Source organism: Diprion similis, chromosome 6, assembly GCF_021155765.1.
Source record: "Diprion similis isolate iyDipSimi1 chromosome 6, iyDipSimi1.1, whole genome shotgun sequence".
Taxonomy (NCBI): domain Eukaryota; kingdom Metazoa; phylum Arthropoda; class Insecta; order Hymenoptera; family Diprionidae; genus Diprion; species Diprion similis.
In genome coordinates, this window is record NC_060110.1 from 13,962,271 (window position 1) to 13,986,797 (window position 24,527).

Below are 24,527 nucleotides of genomic sequence, written 5' to 3' on the forward strand. Positions count from 1 at the left end.
GAAGTACCATCTATTAAAATTCTACCGTGTAACCAATTTATAAACAGAGAAAGATATTTCCTATATTTTAAACCGGGGAACTTAATTAGTTTCAGCACAAAACGATGAGTAAAGAAAAACATGAAATGGTCCAATTTTAGTACATATAACTTAAAAACCGGACCCCAGGAAATTGTTTTACCACATAGGTACGTATTAAATTTCAGCCCATGAATTTTAAGGTTTAAGTACTATGGAGAGTAAAAGCTTCAACTACTTTAGCTATATTTTTATTCAGCGTAAAATAATAGCACTCTATAGCTAACAAGTGCCATCAGTGATTGCAGGGCTCAAATAAAATTACAAATCTGTTCAACGCCAGTCATGCTGATTTTACGTCAAGGTTTATATCGGTCTGATACAAACCCTGTAGAAACAATTGCTCGTCGTTTTCAGCTTAAGCTCAATTTTTTTTCACATTATTATATGAAAAATATTTGCATTCAAAGAATAATTTTTGTCATATGTTTACATTTTGGCGTATTCAGACTGTAAGATTCACTTGTACGCATGTGCATGTATGGCGAAATAATAGTTTTAAAAACTGACTGGAGCTCATTCTTAAAGTCGAAACGAGTATGAAAATTCTACACCACTCCTACGATGAATCAATAATATTCGGTCGCACCGCGTATGTAAAGACCCTAATTGTGTGATATTCCACTAGATACCAGTTTCTATTGATCAAAATCATTTGATAAAATCGGCATTCCCCAATTTAAAGCATTCTTTACATAAATATGACTATAGTACAAAAATATAAATTCAATTGAATCAAGGATTACTTCACGTACAAATTTTTTAGTTTTTCGTTTTTGTATTCACTTGAAACGTCCGATGACGAGTAATATTCCTGAACCGTTACAAGTGTAACAATAATTAATCGAGGACACTATTATATATTATTAAAGTCACTATACATTGCAAATATTCAACTTGGTATACTTATCTGTCGAATATTAAGGCTCTAGGTGGAAGCATTCAGTGTACCAAACTTCGATTTTATGAAAGGAAAATGTTATTGATTTTCAAATGTACATTTTGTAACAAATTCAACAAAAAGTAGAGTCAGAAAAGAATATATTTGAAAATGAAAATATCGACTCAAAGCCGTATTATTCATAATGGTGCGGGTAAATACTGAAGATGAATTTCTCAAATGATCTGAATAAATATTGTTAAGGAGTACTTTAGGAGTTGAGTTGAATATCCACAAGCAAGTTTATGTTATATCCTTGGGATTCATCATTGTATAGTACTATGAACTAAATGCCATAACTACTTATGTTAATGTGATAAATATTATTATTTTTTAGTTTTCACTTTTTTTTTCTAATTGTTATATATTTACCAACATTGTTTTATTTCGTCACAGAAGCGATCAGTTCAGTGCATTACTACAGTAACGATTTTTCAGCCCCATATTCAGTACTACATGAGAGCGTTCAGTAATTACAAACACAGAAGGAAAATTTATGTTCTCAGTATAATTTAATTTGGAAAATTTACAACTAATATCTACTCTGGGGCCACTAATCGCGTTTTTTCTAAGAGATCGTATTAATAATTGACTTATGAATACGGAATGAATATAAGAAACTATCAATTAACTCATGAGACTCTGGTTTCCAAATAACTAGTTACACCGTCTTTTCGTTGTCGTTTGATCTGTGAACTTATTTCTCATTTCACATATATCGAAAACAATCTACTACTTACACACAAGTGATTTTTACAGATTGACTTGCGTATAGAAATCATATTCCGATCGAAAACTGAACAGAAATAAAAATAAAAATTGAAAAGTTAAAAGTTAATCGAAACTGCCATGTAGGTAAATTTGAACATTTCTTAACATGCTAATAACTACCGAACATGGGACATGGTGCTACAGAATAGATTTATAACTTATTAGCCTGGCAACAGTGCATGAATCTGTTAGATATACAATGTATACTGTACAATAACATTCCAATATAATGCCACTCGTGACTGCACATATTTTCATAAATAATAAATAATATTTATATATGAACGCAGCACTGCCCGGCTTTGAATGGAATGATACGAGTTAACATTTTTCTTATCACTTCATTTGAAGAAACATTCACTTTTGCAGTGATATATATCCTTTTATTAAGCAGAACTTGATACATATTTTGGCAATTAATGTCGTAACCTTCAGACGCATCAAGTATATTCAGAGATAATAATTTGATGTGATAACATTTACACGACTTACGATTGATACTTTATATTCGAATAGACCAAATAATTGTTGTGACAAATCTTTAATTTCGTTGACAATAGAGTTAAGGTTTTCATTATCTTTTACGATAAACTTTGAAAGTAGTTACACTATATCACATACTATGATGAAGTAGGTTTTGCTTTAGATAGCCAATAGTTAAACAATCTTTATGGACACATAGACATTTCTATAAATCAAAATTACCAGGCATCAAATTTATGCTAAAGTTCACTCTCCTGTTTTCCAATTTTTTTAAATTACTCAGTACTACACTCGTTCAGTATCAATTACTAACATTTAAAATTTAATTAACACAATGATATAATACGTAGAGTGAATACGAGATCACTTTATCATAACAGCATGACATTTTTGTCCAATAATAATTGTAAATATCACTGAAAATCGTTATCAAGTAATTATATATAACGATAACATTTATTCTTCTATATCAAAAAACAATATCCTGAACTTCAACTGCAAGAAATGCTTATATTTCTAATTTAACTGATCTATTGTATGGAATGCCGGCAGAGTTTACTTGTGGTAAGGGCATCTAATAATCACGGCTATTGTTGGTAGACTTTTCAGGACTTAGTTACTCATGAAATCGTTTTTCTTTTACTAAGAATGATAGAACTTAAATGAAACCGATTGCTCAATTGATAAATACTGATTTTTTCATCCATTTCAAGGACATGCGCAGCAGGTTCTGATTTTATAAAGCAAAACCATTTCGACATCAATTATAATTTCACGCAAACAATAGAGAGACTGGGTCAAAGTGGGACATTCAAGGAAAGAACATCATTATGATTATTCGAATGACATTTTCCCGTTTCTGTTTGCATATTTGCCAACAAATTAGTTTTTATTCGCGGGACAAAATAGGGTACCTTTGAAAAATGTGAAGAACAATTTTTCATAAAAGTTTTACTTGTCCCATTTTGCCTCACTTTATACTGGTCTCATCTATATTTTTTACGACAGAAACGTTTTACATGACTAATAATTATATTAGAGCTGCTTTCTTTGCAATTTTCGAAATTCTTGCAATTGAATAATTTAATATTGCATTTAAACTATATCATTCATTAATAGCAATAAATTTATTTTACATAGAGTTGGATTTGATAGTTCCGTATAATTTACTTGATTTAACATTGCGAATTGTCCAACACTTGACGAATTATTTTGTCTTTTTTGAAACGTCAGTCATCACATAAAGCGAAAAATCCAATTTTCAAGGGTCAAACCTCTCAACTAACGATTCATTAAAATATAATATCTATACATCGTAATATTTACCACTGGATCGTTAGAATGAGTTTTTTTTTGTATTCAGTAATTTAACAAGATGAATCTTTCCTCTTTGCAATCCGACATATATTATGTGTATTTAATGTACACTTAAGAACTAAGGTGCCAATACAGGGAATCTTTGGTGAAAAGACATCCTCCGAGCTACGTGACACCGCCAGTTCCAACAAAAGCAAAAGTTTTCACCAAAAATTTGCTGTATAATTAGCTATGATCTATTATTCAATTGAAACACAGCAGAGACAATCAAAAACTAGATAACTGTACAGGTATGGCTAATGCCAATTTTATATAATTGATATAATATTCAATCGCGATTAAATGAAATCCCCTTTCTAGAACATTTATCGCAACTCAGAAAGACATATTCATTTCTGTGATCACTCATAATTGAAGTACATACAACACATTTCCAAGCAACTTTTGAAGAGTTCACTTCACTCGTAGCACAAAAATTCAATCTGCGTGTAACAATTTTGTGGCTAGAATTACACTAGTTAATAATTGACGTTTAGTCATAGCCTGTTGAAAGATTGTCTTTATCCAAATTTCCAACAGCCTGATTTATGTTGTAAATAAATGAAATTTCAAGTTTGTATTCAAGTCCAGTATCCAATACGGGATTTATTATTTTGTCCAGTCCTACAATCCCTTGTAGCATACTTAGATAAGTATACAATTTATAGACATGTCATCTTCTAATACTGTATATTATGACTACAAATTTTAGATGAAATTTGACATTTTGAATAAACAGCCATGGCAAGAGCTGAATAAAATTTCTCCGATCTGAGTTATGAACAATTTTCATACTGTAATTTGTACGCTAGTTTTCACCCTGACTTGTTGGCCAGTACACAAAGTTTGCTAAACTTGGCATCGTCGTACATATGAATTTATACCAAGAAGCAATTTTGAAAACCTAGTTCAGATCTGAACAGTAACTATATTCTAGAATCCACCAAAAGGTACCTAAAACTTTTTAGATACTGTTCAATGAATAATCATTATTAGTATAATCTTTTTTCTTTTGTAGATACATGAATTTGTCAAAAGAATAATTCAATTTTTTTCAACTCTGGGGTACACGTGCATGTGTGCTTCAATCAATGTATTGCTTTCATACAAGATGAATTAACCCTTGGTATTAAAACTTGTTAGCCCAGGACTTTTTCTTTTGTGCTCTCAACAATAGTTTTTGTAAAATCGAATACTACTTCTATCCTGTCGAGCTTTAAGAACGACACACCCAAGGGTAAAGCAGTCTGTTCATGATGGCATGAAATGCAATACGAATAATGTTACACCATACTTTGTGTTTATTTCCCAATGTCGTATACTTGTATATAGTTTAGAAATCTAACAGTCATTAATTCAGCTTGTAAAATCATGCATAGAAATCAAAAAGTTAGTTGCAAATTAGTAAACTTTTATCATAGAATAGAGATTAGAATTAGTTTCTTCTTAACCCTGAACAGTCTACCATTCTACATAAGTTTAATTACTCATTTCAATTTAGATAGGCAACTGCAAAGTTCGATATGGCAAGCGATAGCATTTTTTTTTCATTATTTACTTGATCCTGAATGCATCCATCATCTCGTTCATAGCAGCATTAGCAGCAGCCTGTGTAGCAGCTTGACCCACTCGTTGCTGCAGCCCACCCCCACGACTAAACACATCAGTTCGTATTTACACTCTAAATTAACTAGAAATAATTTACGCTTTGCTTAATATAACAATATGCTTGTTTAACGATTCCATTTTCTTTTAAAAGAGCTTCAGAAATAAGGCTGCAAACAATGGATATTGAGTTTTCACTCAGGCATCAACATTGTTCTAAACTGATCCGTTTTATATGCATTGTAAATAATTTGGAGCCTCTTCAGAAGGTATGTACATCTTAGAATAGGGTACTTCTGAGAGGATAATGTGTCAAAAAAAATAATTCCAGCAATTGATTGACAATTTCTAGACATTGGCAAATGTTTTCGATAATAAAACTTGACTAATTTTAACCCAGATTAAGTCGAACCAAAAATATTGCAACAATTTAAATAGCATTACGTGGTTCACGGACGGCCCCTTACCATTTTTAAGAAATAATCTTCCGGCACTTACCCCAACGGGGTGTGGCCATTAAGGAAGAAGAAGAAGTCCTTCAAACTCCAATAAATTATAGGATTAGTTGATTTTCACGAAAGTTTCACGAATATCTTTACAATAAAATTGAAAATAAATTTGCATTTCTTTCACTTTCAAATTGATATTCACGTACGTGCACTTTGATAGTAACTGATTTTCAAATGATCATCTTTACACAAGATAAAGAAAATTGAGACTATTGCTGAATAATTTCTTGCAATTTTTCAGAACCTATAAGTAGTCATGTATCACTGGGAAAATTAGCTTATGAACAATGATTCTTTTCTCCGATCAAAACTTATAGATGTCATAGCATCGCATTTTTAGTCTTGTATCTTCAAGCATCGACTTACAAAAGAAAGTGCATTATATGAATTGAGCACATAATGTTATAATCGGGCGCACCTTAGATTCTTAGTTTCGTGTGTTTAAGCAGCAAATTAACGAATAGAGTGCATCATATAAATTGAGCTCATGTTGTGATCAGGCGCCGACATGTCCTTCTTCAGGGAAATCTCCAAGTGATAAAAACATGAGTACGTAATTAAAAAATTACGATGTATTGCTGACATGTGGACACCTGTACTAAATGACGTCAAAAGAATGCTAATGATATAGTACCGATTGTAGAATGTTGGGTGTTAAATGCAATGTCATGCTGTTATTTCTTACAATTGTTATTTGATAAAAACCAGAAACCGAAAACCACTGAATTATAAATATTTTCGAATGGTATATACAAGAGTTACATACAATTTGAAATGCAAGCAGCTCAACAGTGGACAAAATAATTTACACATGAACGATAAATATATTTTACACTTTTTTAAGTATCCTAAACACATCATGTTTAAATTAGGAACATACAAGTACTTGCATTTCATTAATTCTCAGTATTGCCAGGCTAAATTATGCTGTTTGTAACACTAGCAGAGATGTGCAGATTTTAGTAACTACACATGAAAGATGATTTGCTTGTATATGTATAAGCGAGACGATATCAACAGAAATAGAATTTTATTCAATACTGCCGTTACTGTACATGAGAAAGTGCACGTTGACTCAGCAGCTCGGGTTCTCTCCAAAATGCAAGACGAACATGATAACATTTGAAAAGCTTTTCACCATATTTAGACTTTCAATGATTACTGAAAAAATGTCTATTTCCACAATGCGATGATTGAAGCTACATTATTGCCATTGATCGTTTACTATAAATTGAAAGCAATTACGGCAAGGAGTATTTTATAAGTGAACTATACATTTATTGTACAAATTTGCACACCTCCAACAGCAATTATCATGTACTATACATAGAATATGTAGATATAGAATACAATTTAGTGAGAACATTTTGAGTATTAAATATTTACGAACTAGATGCAACAAATATATATGGGTTAGTAGCGACTAGATGTTAATGTGAAGAAGTTATTGTCGGCGCCTGGAATAAAAAGGAACATTAACACTGCAGCCCGATTGAACATGAAGCCAAGTTGCCTGGCGTGTAGATTTTGAGACTCAAAAAATCTGGAATTCCATTATTTGTAAAATTTTTCTGTATAAATTGAAAACTCCTTTCTACCTAGATATTACATAGATCATTAACACAGACCTGTAGGCAGTCAAGCCAGTAGCAAAGCTTCTTTATATTTAAGCGTATTTGTAGCTGAATACACAAATGTTACCACAAAGCATTCATATACTATCCAAGATTATCAGGTGGTGATTTTTCGTATACGGAATATATTTTTACTTCATCATTCCAGGGATCATTCAAAATTAACTTCAATACCTGCCCTGAATATTTTTTTACCACACCCCTGAATAATTCTTGCAATGAACTGCCGTCCATTTATTGATTTTTTGAAGATTTGAACTCTAAATCTGAACTGTGAGTAACTGGAACATGCTGTTTAAATTATGATCTAATCGTCTATTAGTATAATAGTAAAATCTTCACACAGGTCATCGAAAACAAGACACCGCTAGAAACACTTAATGTAATTTCAAAGCAGCAGTAAAAATATTTTGGTAAGAAAGTTATCAATTGAAATTCAATTATTTCCACTTTGTGAAATTTGCGCAGCAACTACGTTACTTCATTTTATTCTAATAATGATTTGATTTTTCAACAGGAGACGATAAATTTTTCTTTTCTTTTTCCTTTCACTCAAACTCTATAATCCCAATGCAGAAACAAGCATAGTATTACTATGTTGGAGTTTATCAATAGTTCGAAACGGATGATGAAATTGTAAATAAAGTGAGTAAGGTTGAGATCAGTACTTACGATGGTATGAGTGGTGGTGGCAGGCCAGGGGTGGCTCGGGCTGGAGGGGGTGCACCAGGTCCAGGTCTGTTGGGAATAGCTGGTGCTGGTCGTCCTCCAGCTGGTACCGGTGGCGGAGCCCGCGAGCTTGCTGGAGGCATCATTGATTGTGCAACAACTCGCCTTGGCCCACCAGGAGATGGCGGAGATAGCCTGTAACAAAACGTGCAATGAGTATTCACCAATGACTGGTTTTATTCTTCCCTACAGGAGAAAAAAATTCAATCATTAAAATGTTTTTATGATGTAAGTTGGATACTAGCAGTTATCGATAGATTTACACATTCGTATGCAGCTAGACATAACACATAATAGCAATTTCAACACTACACTTTAAATTGATATTCAAACTTTTAGCATTTTTTATTATCCGATTTTTTCTTCCAATCCATACCAATATTGATGCACTCTGGCTAAATTGGTAAAGAACATAGTGCTTCAGGTAACAATTGTGACATAATATATCAATGCACAACAAGTCACTGAATGAGATATGTCGAATTCAGACATTATGAACAATATGAAAAAATTTTCATAATAATTCACAGTAACTACAAATTGACGAAACAAAAAAACAAATTGTAAATGAAAGTGGTAAAAATGGAGGCAAATGAGGTGTAGTAAGATCTAAAAATGTAAATATGAGTGAGTAAATATATAATCTTACCCAAGACTGAAGCGTTCACGTTCAGAGCGAATGGAAAAAGTAGACAGAAAGATGTAGAAAAGTAGTAAATTAGTAACATAGGCAAATAAGAGCATGCAAATATGTAATCGAAATATTACCTTGGATTTTCACCGGACGCCAGCCAGTCACTTTTGACTGGAGGTGGTACTGGTGTAGAAACTGTTGCCATTGAGACATCTCCAATAATTCGTAAAGCTTCTTTGCAAGCATGATACATTCTAAGCATTTCCTCGCGCTTCTGGGCTTCTTCAGGTGATTCTTCCATCATAGAAGTCTGAAAATTCTCTCCATATTAGTAATTAAACGATTCATGATTTAAAAGTCTATTAAAGTTAACGTCATCTGTTCAATGTTTCGTTTAAAATTACTGTCCCACTGAGTCATCACCAAATAATTAACGAATCATTGTTCCATTACAAAGACATACGATATTATCTCCTGCCGTGAATACTGAATACACTGTGGTTTTCAAGAGAATCCTCAGTCTTTAGTCACCATGTTCTCCCACGAATACATTGTTACAATACAGAATACAATATCAATAATCAATAATCAATACAGCTTGTGTTTTTGAAATACGAATGTACTTTTCTTTTTTAAATACAAAATGGCATCCAATTAATCATAGCATAGATTTATGAAAACCCAGATATACTCTCTGTTACTAGGACAAAAAAAGAGAATAAGGTAGGGACAAGGATTAACTCAGGGATCGGTATACATTATTTAGGACAAGGACTTACAGTAAGAGGTGAAATGAAATTCTTCAAATTATCTATTTCTTCTTTGGACAACTGGGAAAAAAGGAATTATTCGTAAGTTTTATAAAAATAAGTTTCAGATTCCGTCAAAACATCTTGTTTACATCCCTGCAAAATTTTCGCCAAAAATATTAGGAATTAGATGAGATAATTTGCTTTTACTTACTTGGTCACCGCTGGCATAAAGGTGAGCTAATAATTCGCCGTTGATAAAATCCTTTGCATTATTGATAATCAACATCATGATAGCTTTTGGTACAAGATCTCGCGTTGTTTTTGTGACGATTTTCATATAGGAGTCAACAAGATTTCTTATAGTTTCCACCTGTCGTTCCAGCTGAGGATCCATCGAAGATTGATTCTCAGTTCCACCCTAAGAACAGACATCTTCCACTTGTAGTTCAATCATCCGAAACAGTACACTTGACAGACGTATCCTGTATTAGCATTGTGTAAACAATGTGCGCAGTGTCAAATGTTTAAATGATAGGAACAAGTTCAATGTATAAGTTTCACTGTGCTTGATATTTTCATATGAAGAAATGATCGTTGCTTAATAAACGTAACAAAATGAACGAAACGTATAATCAGAAAACATAAAACTATTGTGTTTGGTGGTGTTTTCGATTTCAGGTGTAATCACAGTATGTCAGACACGATGCGGGTATATATTTCTGTGTAACCATGTCAAAAGTAGTTGTTTGTGATTTTACAACAGCGTGGCATGAATATTTAAGTGCATCATATGATTTCATCAAACAACAAATCAACTTAAATCATATACGAACCTCGTATCCTTCCTTTTGTGTGAAACAGTTTGAAAACAGAGATTCAATGACAAATACAAGAGATAAATATATTTCAATCAACCATCACCATAAATATGCATAGCTTCTAACATAGTGATTTCACTTTTACAATAGTGACGCAAAAACAGCACTCGATCCTGTCATTGTTAAGAGTCTGAAGACGATTGTAATACTATTAGATCCAAACCACCACATAGTTAGAACCAAAATCAGAAAACTAAATAACTAAAAGCACAATTTCGCAAGCTGTTGAACCACTCACCCTAGGCAGTAGAATATCCTAGAACGAACGAAAGAAATGATAATGATGGAAATTATAACATTAATGGGCCTGTTTAAGCAATCACCTTGTAAGACTGCAGCATGACGAAAAAAATTGAATATCTAAAATACATGTCCTATTACATTCAAATGAATTTGAAAAATGGAAGTCGGCGGATGTATAAGTATTGATTCTCACATACAAATTTTAACTGCTACATTACATAGGTTAATATTTTGGACCGCAGGAAAAGATGATGTTTTCAATTTCCTTGATGAATAATGAATAATTATCAATTCGAAGGATTGCTGAACTGTCTTCAAATGTATCAGATGCTATCGGTATTTTCAGACATCTTGAGTAAAGATTCGAGTAACAGATATTTTACCTCTCCATCGCCGTTAGCCTGTTCTGTTGCCCTCTCAGGATATACTCCAGCTCTGAGGAAAGAGGCCTTCCATGAATCGACATCATCTTGTGTCTCACAACTTAATTCCAACTGCTTATAGTCCTTGTATACATTTCTGCCTTCAGGATTGAACAAAGCAAATAAATGCCTCCGTGACATGAAGCTCTGTTCCAGATCTCGAAGCTTCAATCCATCCAAAGGCAACATATACTTTTTTTCTCTTTCCTATTCGAACAAGATAGAATTCCGTCATTTCAACAATTCTCATGTCACATACATATCCATATTACCAATCTAACATTAACGTACAGATATTACATAACTTTTAAGGTTTGTGCAGAATTATAGCAATTTCAGTGTCACTTATCTTTGTGTTTTCCTTAATTCGCACAATTATTGTGAGGCGGGTAAAAAGAAGCAGGTTGTGTTGAAAAAGATATATTTACCTCCTCATCTTTGAACCAGGAGATGCTCTCCGAAGTAAGAACGAACCAGTAGTCTCTTGAACCACCCTTCATAATTCCCAAGTTATGTATGCACATATATCCCTTACGGATAACTTGATTGCCCAACGTATGACGACCTGCCTTAACTGAATTTTCAGACGACTGCTGAGCGCTATAACAGAAACAACATTGTACTGTGAAATACTAGGCAAACTGATACAGTGTGCAGGTACTTTATTGTAGGTACAAAGGTACTTTGCTGTTGAAGACGTAATTTCAAAAATAGATAGAAAAAAAAAGAAAATAATAAACTATGATATATTATTCAATGGAGCAATAGGCAAAGCATTCGAATGAACTAATAGTATATTATATAGAGGGGGTAGAAAAAAAGTCTCAGTACTCATAGCACCGTGAAATAGTGTGCACTGTGTTCAATGCCATAAATTCCATCAATTAATCAATACGTTTTCGTTTCTTTGTACATGCTTTCATATTTCATATAAACTACACATGAGCATTGAATGCTGTGGAGTCTATCGGATTAATTTCTTCATCACGCTTCTAGATTGAGGAGTTTGCAAGTTTTTACTCAAATTCAAATATGTACAGATAAGGCTAGAATTAGGAATACTGAATACCGAATAGAAAGTCTATATCCAAAAGTTGATAAATCAATCTTTTTTACAGTGTGAGAAAAGTCATACGAGTCATTTATTTTCTGTAATTACGAACAAGCAATTCAGTCTTACAATTATATCGTGATGATAAGAAAAATATTGATCAGAACTGTAACTTAATAGAAACAAATTAAGAAAGTGTAAAAAAAAAAGCAGTTTCTTGCAAATAAAACTGTCTCCAAAGCAAAATTTATAATATGCAAGATGTGGCTTAGTTCTATTTAAATTTTATGGTACTATCAACTTTTCATAAATTTTCACCGGTAACCTGGGTTCATTTTGAATTTATTTGAATCCCAAACAAATGTGGATTTTCAACTACAGGTTGTGAAACGACAATTTACCCTGTTATTAGCCGTATTTTTTAAATTAAAACATTTCTGGTCAAACGTCAACCACAGCTGTATGAATAATGATAGCCATCTTACAACTCGATGTTTGATTCCATTGTTAATATTAAATAATTGTCAGTATTTCATGTCATTTTACTACCATGCTAGACATGCCAATCCACGACGTTGGCATGTAACTGAACAGCTGAGAACAAAATATAAAAATAACCGATATTTGATTAAATGTTAATGGTAATCTGATCCAGAGTTACTTATAACTGATTGATAAGTTGTCGTTATTGTGAACATTGATTGAAAGTCAAGTTATTGGTACACCGCAACAAATAAACATGTACAAAGAAAGTTCATAATTAGACAGTTGTTGGTAAAAACAAATATTTGTAACCGTATGTAATGTTCGTCTAAGACATCAAATGTTAATATGTGAAAAAATTCAAATCTTCAAACATTAAGATTAGGATTTATTAGAATTTGCATATAAATGGAATACCGGAAATATGGTTGAGAGACGTGATAGAATAGATAGATTATCGTTTCTAAATACTAATATTAGCAAAATGAATTATGGTAGACTTCTGGCATACTTGTAATTATGATATGTGATATAAGAACAAAGTGAAAAACGAGAAAATGATTGTTCAATCCAGTTAAAAATCAGCACATGGCACATACACTACGATATCGGATTGACATCAGATTGAAAAAAATAGCGAATATTGTGATGTAATTAAATCATAGTAGTATCTGCACACTGAAATTGAAATACTATGACGTAGATACTGAATTTTGTATAAAATGCATAAAGAATTACACATCTAGGACCTGCACGAAGAAAATAATTGCAAGCAAACTATATTTCGTCAACTTTCACAAAAGCCAAAAAGAATTTATGGTAAGTATTTGTTTTTGATGTTAAGAATAGTTTAAAAAATAACTGTAACAAAACATTCACCGATCAAAATAGTAGTAGTCTTTACAGCCTACAGCTCGATTTTTTTTTCCAGCATTCCAAAAAAGTATATCATGTATCAATTAGCCACGTCATAGTTTACTCTAGAATGGTCTAAGAACGTACTTTTGGAAATACTGAATAATTTTCTTTCAACCATATCAGCAAGAATTAGGTACTTTGAAATAACCATTGCTTTGATTTTTTGAATTACTCAAAGATTTATCGTGTTAGGTTCACCGTCCCTCTTAATGCAATTTTATTGTATGGTGTGAATTTTGCTTGGAATAAATTAGAGATAAGTTTGGATTGCACTATATCTTTGAGGTTTCTCACTGAAACATTTTATGGATTTAATTTTTAATTCAATATTTGTGAAATATTTGCAAGGTTTCCTTTCACACATATCTGAAAATTCTGGAACTGATGATGCGCGCATCACCCTATAACATGCCAGTAGGTAATCAACAATCTTCTGTTGACCCCATTGTTGCCAAGTACGTAATTGAAATCACAGCTTAAGTACATCCCATTTAGAAAGCACAAAGATATCAAAAAATTGTCGAGAAAAATTAAGGAAAAAAAAAAAACCATAAACATCATACATATGAATATTATATACAATATATTGTTTTATATTTATGCAAAAATATTCAATAAAACGCATACATACAAAATTAAACATATGGAAAAGACAATATCTGGAGCAGGAGATCTACGTAAGAACACACATCACCGATTTTGAGATATAAATGGTGTTGAAATTACAGAAACATATATATATATATCCCAAATTATAAAACGGGTGACATTTAAAAAAACACAGAGTTGCATGCTTGCAGAAATTTGTCGTTTCTGTATTTCGTCGGTGTTATGTGCTGCGGACTATTGTTCTAGAGCAATGAGATGAAGAGTGGATAAATAGAAAAATTCAAGAATGAGGATAAGGTGAGAATAGAGAGAGAAAGAAAGAAAGAGAGAGAGAGAGGGATAGAGAGAAAGAGAGAGAGAGAAAGATATATAGAGAGAGTGGTGTCAACCTCTGTTGCCATGTACGTTGATGTTCTTACCTTGCATTATGGCTACTGGCCGCCGCGCTGCCGGTATAATTAAATAATTGTTTTTATTCGTGAAATACAGTAAAGTTGATTATGGATATAGCAATACATGTCGGGAATGAAACATATTAGAATGTGTGTGACTGGCCAATAAATACCACGCAGTCGGATAGATTATGCATGCCAGTTTTCATTTTGTTTTACGCGAGCTTGAAAAAAATTTAATTTATTTGAAAACCCGGTGCAATCGCAATACATTCAAGTGTAGAAATACAATCACGTACAGGGATAAATATTTTTACTTTATTTAGTCATAAAACACAATCACTCCTGATTTGTCAATTTGTATCCGGTACGACGCAACCTCGTATGAAATCAACGTAAGGTTCCTAATCGCGTAGTATTTAAGCCATAGTACGATAGTATTTAAACAAGACCATTGCTTTTACCAAGTTTGTAAAGTTCATGACTTCTGTGAGATTTAATAATGCAATAATAATTGAAATCAGCGAATATATCAACATTTCAATTTGCTTCGGATTATGGCCTTTCGAATATTACTTTATTATGTGTGTTTCGTAATTATGCAGTAGATGAACAACTCAGACTCTGAATAATTTCATACATGACAGAGCGCTGGTTATCAAACATTCAAAGTGAATATAATTGAATATTATTCGAACAAATTATTGCTGGTAAGCAGCCATTTACAGCAGATCACTTCAATTCTACTGAATAATTTTCAAAACTGGTACTACAGGCATAAATTCCAGATTCAATGTTAGTATACAACAAAATCTGAAAATAGTGTGAAAATCATTCGATTTTAAAACTTTACACACTGGTTACTTAATAATAAATGATTGTATATGAGATGAGTGTAAGAGAGAAAAAAATGCAACGAATTAGATTTGATGAAATAATAGAATGAAAGTAATGATGATTATAAACAAGAGAATGTGTGCAATGTACACGATACAGGTATATGGATATAGCCATTTAAATTAATGTGATGTACGCACAATGTCATACAATTACATGTACACAACGTGAATATAGGCATAATTAAGGCTTGTGAATTAGTTACTTATCAAGCACTAGAGAACTGCGACTGTGCCTCCTAATGGAAATGCGCCATGAGCGACGACGCCTAAGTTTGCCAAGTGAATAGGTCCTCATGAGGCATGCACTGCTCGAGCAAAAGTAACGTTGGGGAAATGAACTAATAAATAAAATTGTTGCAAATAGAAATAAACAATAACACCTTCAAAGTGGTTTTCCGCGTTGATAGGTAAACAGAAGGTATCTTCAATTTTATCGGTGATTAAAAATATAAAAAATGTTCAAATCCTATTCAAGGTAATGTCTTTTAAAAAATAGTCCCGAATATAATAATATTACAGTGCTACCATGCAGTGTAAAACTTAAACCGAATGTTACTGATTAATTGACTGCACTACATATTAATATACTAAGTCGCGTGATTTACTGATTTGCATGATAAGACTCTTTGGATGCACTTGACTGAATGTACACTACGTTTTAACGAATCGGCGTAAATTATCTGCTAGTCTATTGTGTAGTATGAGTGCAAAGGTTGGAGCATTAGTTATGAACCCATGAAGTTTTCGTACCTGTCAAGATACTGCGACAACGACAAGAAAAATAAATTTCATATTTTGTGCATGTACAAACGACATAGTACGTGTATGTGGCAACGTACGAGTACAGCAATGTTTATTAACAGCGAAACAATATGTACTGAATTCCTTACAATTAGTCACTAAACGTGCGAATTTAGTTCGTGCAGCCAATACAAACGAAAAAACTTTTCATAAATACAAGTGATATGATCGAATATCGCCATCAAAAGCTGTAATTATTAAGCGGCAATGTATTTTCACATGTCAGTTGACTCTGCTGCTCTCGTACATGAACACTATGTATGTGAAGCTTTGTGCATGAGGATATGTAGAGCATTAAATTTCAATGCTTGTTATAAATCGCAATTTTATCATTCAATGAGAACTTGTTTAGAATGTGTATCTTTGAAACAATTATCAGTAACATTGGTGATTTATGAGTGTTTTTACTCAACACTTCGCGTCTTTTGTGATTGAACAGATGACTATGAATGTCATTATCCCAAAGAAAATGGAATTCTGCGTACAAGAGTTAGATATTTTTATATTCAAGTTATTGAAGTACGGTTCCAGTTATAAAACACAGCTTGCAATTTACCAACTAGATATTGTGAATTTAGCGAAATTAGAAAAGACATGAGGTATAACATATTAAATTTAAAGTCTTTTTTGACACATGTACATACCTGTACACAATTTATAAAATACTCATTGCAATTGACGGGATTCTAAAGTGAGATTGTTTGAGTTAGTTTGTGTAAAAAAAATAATGTACAATGAAGCATTTATGAGGAAGAGGATAGGGGGTAAAGAAAACTCTTCAGTAATAAGTAAAATCAACGAAAGAAAGATGGCCAAACAAAAAGAAATATACCAAGTCAATGTAAAGTATTAACAAAAAAAAGAAAATAAGAAAAATAAATTAAAGAAATAAAAAGATAGTAAGGTAACTGCATAACTAACGATTCTAGAAGTTTCAGTTTCTCTATATATTTGCCACAGCTTGATCTGATAAAATTCTGACGAAATATTAGCAGACCGGTGAAAGACTATGTAAGTACGTAATCGTATGCCAAAGAGCGAATCGTAGGTGAAAAAGCACTTACTTGGCAAAGCCGATAAAATCTTCGTGATTCGTGTTCATGTATGCCAGTTCACAATCAACCAGAAGTATCAACTGGTCTTTACAAAGCTGCTCTCGCTGCCTCACATGAGTGGTAATAATACGTTCGGTTTCCTCTCGAAGTCTAGGGTAACGAGCCATCTGTAATTTAAAAAAGAACAGAGATCAAAAAGTGGATAATATTTCTTGCTTCCATTTCTTCATAAAATTAGGTATTTTTGAAACGTTATCTTGTATTAATAAATTTATCTTTCATTGTCAATTTATGAAAACACAAATGCCAGCCACACGCAATAGCAGTCAATTTTCCAATTCAATTATCAAATCTTGCAATTTATTTTCTTTAATAGTAATCATAAATTTCGGTATACTAACCCTGTCAGTGCAAATACGCACAACATTGCTAAGTTCTTGTACAACCAAGTCGACACACTTGAGGCTAGGCTCCTTCAGCCTGTTAATTTGTTTTTTGACAATGGCTTCAAAGGCCATATCGGGAGTAAACAGACCAACTCTGATACCTAAAAAAAGCATAAATAATTCGTGTGATTTAAGTTTTATAAATAAAATTAGGGTGACAGAATCAGCAACGCACTTTTAAAATATTGCCGGAATACTAACCGTGAATATTTCTAATTGCAAAAGCAATTTCGCGCCTTAGTTCCTTTTCGTCAAATTCCATTTTAACAATTTCAAATGGGAATCGTTCATGGAAGATTCTGTTTATCTTCGCACCACCACTTAACTCATTGGTATTGATTTGTGCTGAACCAGAACCCTCGATGGTCCTCTCGAAATCTGACTGCAGTTGTTGAATCATTCTAGAAAATGAAATGTCTCAGTACAATTCATAACAATTTACAAACGTAATTATGTACATCTAAACAGAGAAGATGATGTTTTTTAGATAGGAATATCTCACAAAATTTACCATTGAAGACTATGCAATAACTCTGTCAGAATCAGTGAGATATGTATAATTTGTGAGAAGCGAGAATAAATATTTATAATTTTTATAACTAACTCTATGTTCGATGTTATGGCAGTCAGAATTGAAACTACTTATTTCACGTAACAGTCTGTACATGAAGCTTTTTTCAAAATGTAGTTAGTTGTTAAATGTAAGTTATTTACTTCTATGTTAGGAATTCAAAATCAACGAATTTCAGAATGCCTTGGTAACGTAGACAAGAAATTTTCACTACTCAAACATTGCGAGTGTCATGCTTCGTTATAAACGCAACCACTGCAAGTAATTTGCTTTGTTAGAATTCTACAATTATCAGCGTACTAATAATAATTGGCGAAAATCATAATGGGAAAAAAAAAAGAAATACTCGAGATACATACATAAACATTTGTATTGATCTGTAAAAAAAGAGAAATATGTGTCTAAAAACCAAGACTGTTCACCCATCAAATATTATTTCCTAATCACGTAAGTAGCTACTGACGAATGAAATGATTATGTCAATTCTATTTAACTCTGTTAAATTCGGATTTGAATTTTGCATATGTCTATTCGACTGATTTAGTCATGACAGATGTGTTTCTATCAATTCTAATCCATCTTTACGAGCGTAATGTTAGTAGCACTAGCAGAATATCCCACTAACATAACAAATCAAATTCAGTTTTTGAAATAATCCAAATCTCAATCGAATTTAATTACAGTGTATTTCATTTCGAAATATATTTCCGTGTGAATTTCGTTATTGAAATAGAATTTAATGAATAAGAAACTCACTGAAGCATTGCCTTTGTCTTTATAGCTGGATCATCTGGTCTGAAGTGCTTGTACTGTTCCACATCTTTTTCCAAAGTAAGTAATTGCTTCTGTAATCTGTCTCGCAGTGCTGGTAATGTGTCTCTTATATGGTTCGTCAGCTGTTGGTTGAGAACTCTCTGCAAGTATGGTGTTCCAAGTCTATCTGCCAAGTGTCGATAAGACGGATGGCTACACACAGAAAACGATAGGTCAACTCATTTTTAAAATTAGGTAGAATAGGATAATATGCATGCTGTGGTATTGAATATGAATATTTTGATTCACTTAGAAAAATTCGGATTGTCTCTTTCAATCTCTTACTATTCTCTTCTATTATATTGAATTTTTCAGTGTTTAGATGTGGCTACATAAATGTTGGAGTTTTTTTTTTTTAATGTCGATTTCTTTAAGGAAATGTTCAGCTATTATGTGCCTACCTCAATAGTTTTTATGATTGCTGAGCATTTTTAGGTACAGTTTGAACAATTTTTTCTGAAGATCAGGATTGAGATATTCAGTCTGACTAGAAATAACGAACTTTTTAAATTTCCTAATACATGTTACTGTTACTGAGATATTGCTTACCTGAGAAAGAACTTTCTTTCAGCAGCCAAAGCATTTTTGATATCTTTACGACCTTCGATATCTTTTTGACTTCTGTTAACGACACCGATGTACCCTCGTCGAAGTGGTAGTAGCTTATTTTCCAAAATATCTCTTGCATCTGTACCTTCGTCCATAAGATCGAGCTTTGTAATAACACCAATTGTGCGCACACCTTGGCAAAAAAAAAGAAACACCAAGAGATTATACGATATGATGAACTGTGCTTAACCGATCAACAAAAATTATTCATTATTCTCTGGACATTAAAAGTTTTGTTATCAAATTAAAGATAGTAATGAGACTCATGAACAACAATCCTGCAATAATATGGACATAAACGCTAGCAGTAATAGAATCACCAACAGTAGAATTAAAATTTGATTGTCACATGAATATCACTCACCCTGCGGATCCACTTCTTTTGCCAACTTAAGTGCATCACTGTTTGCCAAATCAGTGTTTGCTGGTGTTACAGCTAATATAAGACAATTGTCCCTTTTGATGAATTGAAATATCATGCCCTTTATCTGAGCCTCGATATCTACTGGTTGATCTCCAATTGGTACTTTGGTGAGACCAGGCAAATCGATCAAAGTTAAATTGAGGACTGTGAATGTAAAAAAATATGCTTTAATTTCAATCTAATAGTTCTTTATCAACTCTTCAAATATTAGCATCTACCAGATTCGCATATTTGTACAAAATTTTTGTGCGAGTAATCTTATGTTAGGTTCAGCCGGTCACGTAATAAGAAGAAGAAGAAAAGATGACTGAAAAACATTCCCCACATGCGATATCCTATTACTCCCCATTCGAGAGATTAACAATAAGATGGCAATGTGGTGTTCACCTTTACATGATTTATTTTAAAACAAGTCATGTAGCTGAAAATAGGTTGAATCAATATCAGCTGCCTACACCAATGTAGCAGATTCTTATTTAAATCTCGTCTGAACCAAGTGCTTCTACTACACGAATATGGAAAATTTGATGGTTTGAATTATTTCATTTTGCAAGTAAATGTTTACAGATACGGTTTTAAGCACTCAGCACTATTTCGTATTGAATGCATAGTGTTTTGGAATTTAAGAACTTATAAACGAGTATTGACAATTGCATGTTTGGTAGTTCAGTGTGCTTTGAATGCGTCAGTTGTTTACTTGCTGCTGTTTGTATAAGGCAATGAGCAATTGTTTGTTGAGCTTATCATTAATTTTATGGTACACGATTATCCTTAATAATCACAACGGATTGTCTGTTAAGCGTTAATTTCAAATAACAAATTTTAAATGTTTACTGCGTATAAATACAAAGATATACGTGCGTTTCTAAATCAAAAAATCAACTACCATTCATATTTCTCATAAGTAGTCAGAATGGATAAAATCCCAAGGTACACAGTAAAAAAATTAAACAGTTTGAAACAAGACGAAAGCTGTTTACAATTTGCAAAGTTAAAAATATCACAGACAAATTCCAAAAATACGTACCATTCGGAGAATATACTCTGAGGTTAATTGGTATGTTTGAAATTCCTTTGTTACTCCCTGTAACTCTATCTGTTTCTGCTTCAATTTCTCTACGCACTTCATCAAAATCCACAAATTTTTTACCCTTACAATGAAGGAATTCGGCATGTTCTGAAACAAAAATAAATCATAAACTATTTAGTATCGTTACTTTTAGTCTCAATGTTCAACGAACGGTAAATAAATCCAAGTTCCCACACGAAAGAAAATATCACTAATATGTATAAAGAAATTGTTCTTCAGCATTTTAGAGCAAATATCATTGTGGATTTGCAGGTTCATTTTCATACTCAACTCCGATATGAATATTGTCTGAACTTTTAAATGGTAAGTGAGAAATGTTTGTAAAGAGGCAAAACAAAGAAAGACATTTCCCATTGAGGAATGGTTGCGTTACATTCCTACAATGAGGAATGTAACAATGCACTTTTATTAAAAATCGTTACTTCATCATTTTACGACTGTCTGAAATTCCGAATTCTGTAATACTTTAAAATAACAAAATGTACTCATATTTTGAAAACTCAACTTTTTCAAAAGCGTTCTAAAGTTGCAAGTTAGTGATTTTTGTTATAACGTTTCATTATATTAATGTCACCAACTTTATCTTGGCAATTGCATTTCAAAAGTTTTGTTTTGCCAGCATAAAGTAGAAACATCGATTAATTTTTATGAGATTTAGTATTGCATCATTTCACATAAATATTGCCAAATATTTCTAATTTATTGGAATTAGTAAACAAGAAGCAAATTGTTAAAACGTTCAGGGTGAGTCAGCAGAGTTTTATTTACCGATAAAAATATCGGAAGACTTAGTTTTGTGTTTATCAGTTTCCAGTTGGATATTAGTTGCAGAAAATGTAATAACAGATGGAATTATTAAACAAGTATCTGGAAAATGAAAAATCTACAAAATGAATTGAATTTATCAACACATTACAGCATTCGTCAATACCATGCACAAATTCGTGATTGTGATACTATAATTCTTTAGACTTTTATTTTCTCAAATTAGACCGTTAGTGTCTATATACCAAGTGAATTAACAACAAGGTAGTATAAAGGTAATGTGCCTGAAGTTCTGAAGAGAAATTTCGGAATGCAAATTCAAACAACGTTTATGATATTGAGAAATTCTTTTGAGAAAAATCTTTACAGATTACGTAACAAATTTATCGATTCTGTCAGACTAAACCAGCAAGAAACTGGAATACCCAGTCACGAAATTTTACGAATAAACCAGCACCAATGTAATCCATTTATATTTTCGTTCAACTAAAAGTACGGAAGTTCAAGCACATAAAAGTCGGGTGAATTGAGAGCAGATAACTTTTACATTATAAACCCAAGTTGCAAAGCCTATCTGCAGCCGCCAACTCGATACCATATGCATGTGAATAGATAACATTGACAGGATGTTCCACAACTAAAAGCACGCCCAATACTTATTCAACAATGAACACTTTTACTGAATTGTTGAAAATTTGAGTGTTTCTCAGCAGTATTTGTAATGTTACGTCTCACAGAATATGAATGTTTTTCATCATAAAATCTGCCATTTACTACAGAATCTTTTGAATAGTGCTCAGTTTTCGTAATTGCTCAGAGTTATAGTAAAATCTAGTAATATACAAGTATATGCAGTAAGGCTCAGCAAGTAAGACTGCAAACTCAATGGACCTTGCATTCTCATTGACATGCACTGACTGTGATAAGGAGTTGAGAAGGCTTATGACCTTCGAAACATTGAAAAAAAAAGGGTCCTTTGATTCAGTGAATGTTCACAGAGAACAACAGCGTTGTCCTTTATCTCCATCATTAACCATGGCAACACATAACTAATTGAAGGAAACATTGCTTTATTATCTTCAATTCGAAGCACATCCAGATGACAAGTATTTTGTATTATAATACGAATATGATGCAAAAAAATTAAATTGTTGCTGCCTTTTGGCAGCTGATATCTCAGAATCGGCTAATCGAATTATAGCTCTTTTCCATAGTGTAAAATAATTCTGTGTCATTTTATCTATGATCTCGGATGCTAGAGAATATCAAATATCAGCGAAAAATATAATTAAGCAAATCAAATATTGAGTTAAATTATATTTTTTCCTTCATTCCTATTGTTTTGCAGATTTGTGCAGGGTGTTTATTTTTAATATATAAACATAGATTAATTATATAGATTTTTTTCTTACAATTATGACGGTACAAAAAAATGAAAAATCTAATAAGCCATTGTGCAAGCCAAGTAAGTGTGTTAGGAAGAAGTAAGTAGATGGCTGAAGGCAGAATTGTGATATAAACACAAGCTTTGTATGCAGTGTTAATAGCTCATGTTACATAAACAAAGACAACAGTAGCTCAGGAATGTCATAATTGGACATAATAAGAAGAATTTTGCAATGCTGTAGAATTTAGTTTTCAATATCGGTGACTCGAAAGCTATCATTTATTAAATCGAAGTCCAAATGAAACTGATACTATATTCTAATGACGAGCTGTTGGTTTGGCCATGCATATTAGCCAGACCTGAGTAAAAGAGGAGAGTGGGAGGAAAGGGGATGAGAATCAATACTGGGCCTACACTTCCCACATGTAGCTATCCTCATCACTTTTTAGTTACACTTTTTTTCTGTACAATCAAAACGAAAATACTGCAGCAAGAATTGGTCCTGGATCCTTGATGCAAAGAACAATCTTCCCAAAAGTGTGAGCAATTCATAATTAAATGGAAAAAAACGAAGAGCAATTGATTCAAACACAATGCATCTTCTGCAATTACAAGTTCCCTAGTAGGAATAGTATTCTGTTTTTGGAAGAAAAAGATATATATAATGAAGCAACAAATGCTGTTGATTTATATCTGGATAGTGAGTAAAAAATAGAACTTACCAGTGGAGCTATTGATCAGCTGCAGAATAAGTGGTCTCCTTGTTACAATGCCTGATCCTCTTGGCAAGAAATCTCTGTAAAAAAATGTATGTTAATGTATGATTGCCAAGATCAATATGTTGCAAGTAATTTTATTGCAGAATTCGGTTATTAAGAAACGCTCCAGCAGGTTTATTCTCTAACTTTGGAGCAACGCATAGCTGCAAAAATAATTGCCGTTCCATCGGAAACAGCCAATGGGTAGCTTGATTCTTGCGAATTTTTATAGCTCGACAATAGCATTATTCATATTCTGAAATTTCGACATTTTTTATCCATTGTCATCATGTATTTAAACAAACGGGTAATTCGCAAAGTTGACGAATAAGCCCCTTGACCTTTGGGTGAAATAAAATTTTTTTTTTGTAAAATTAAAACTTAACTCGAGTTCTGGTTTGATGAATTAGATCTTGAAAAAT

General features: G+C 32.6%; 1 protein-coding gene across 10 annotated transcripts in view; it reads right to left on the reverse strand.

The window, feature by feature from the left end:
• The window catches only part of LOC124407353 (dynamin), a 29,138-nt gene that overhangs the window by 2,522 nt on the left and 2,089 nt on the right, over window positions 1-24,527 (reverse strand). Inside the window, exons 2-18 of one of the 10 annotated variants that reach the window (XM_046883405.1) lie at window positions 24,070-24,143; window positions 21,133-21,282; window positions 20,046-20,249; window positions 19,622-19,814; window positions 19,016-19,225; window positions 17,890-18,089; window positions 17,644-17,789; window positions 17,252-17,409; window positions 14,515-14,541; window positions 11,463-11,634; window positions 10,996-11,241; window positions 10,325-10,336; window positions 9,703-9,909; window positions 8,874-9,049; window positions 8,755-8,760; window positions 8,049-8,240; window positions 5,187-5,282 (exon numbers count right to left, since the gene is read on the reverse strand). In XM_046883405.1, coding sequence (XP_046739361.1) covers window positions 5,187-5,282; window positions 8,049-8,240; window positions 8,755-8,760; window positions 8,874-9,049; window positions 9,703-9,909; window positions 10,325-10,336; window positions 10,996-11,241; window positions 11,463-11,634; window positions 14,515-14,541; window positions 17,252-17,409; window positions 17,644-17,789; window positions 17,890-18,089; window positions 19,016-19,225; window positions 19,622-19,814; window positions 20,046-20,249; window positions 21,133-21,282; window positions 24,070-24,143 — 2,469 coding nt within the window. Of the gene's footprint in view, window positions 1-941; window positions 5,283-6,064; window positions 7,200-8,048; window positions 8,241-8,754; window positions 8,761-8,873; window positions 9,050-9,702; window positions 9,910-10,324; window positions 10,337-10,995; window positions 11,242-11,462; window positions 11,635-14,514; window positions 14,542-17,251; window positions 17,410-17,643; window positions 17,790-17,889; window positions 18,090-19,015; window positions 19,226-19,621; window positions 19,815-20,045; window positions 20,250-21,132; window positions 21,283-24,069; window positions 24,144-24,527 lie in introns of those variants that run through there. The other 9 variants (XM_046883413.1, XM_046883415.1, XM_046883414.1 and 6 more) reach the window with 9 other exon arrangements.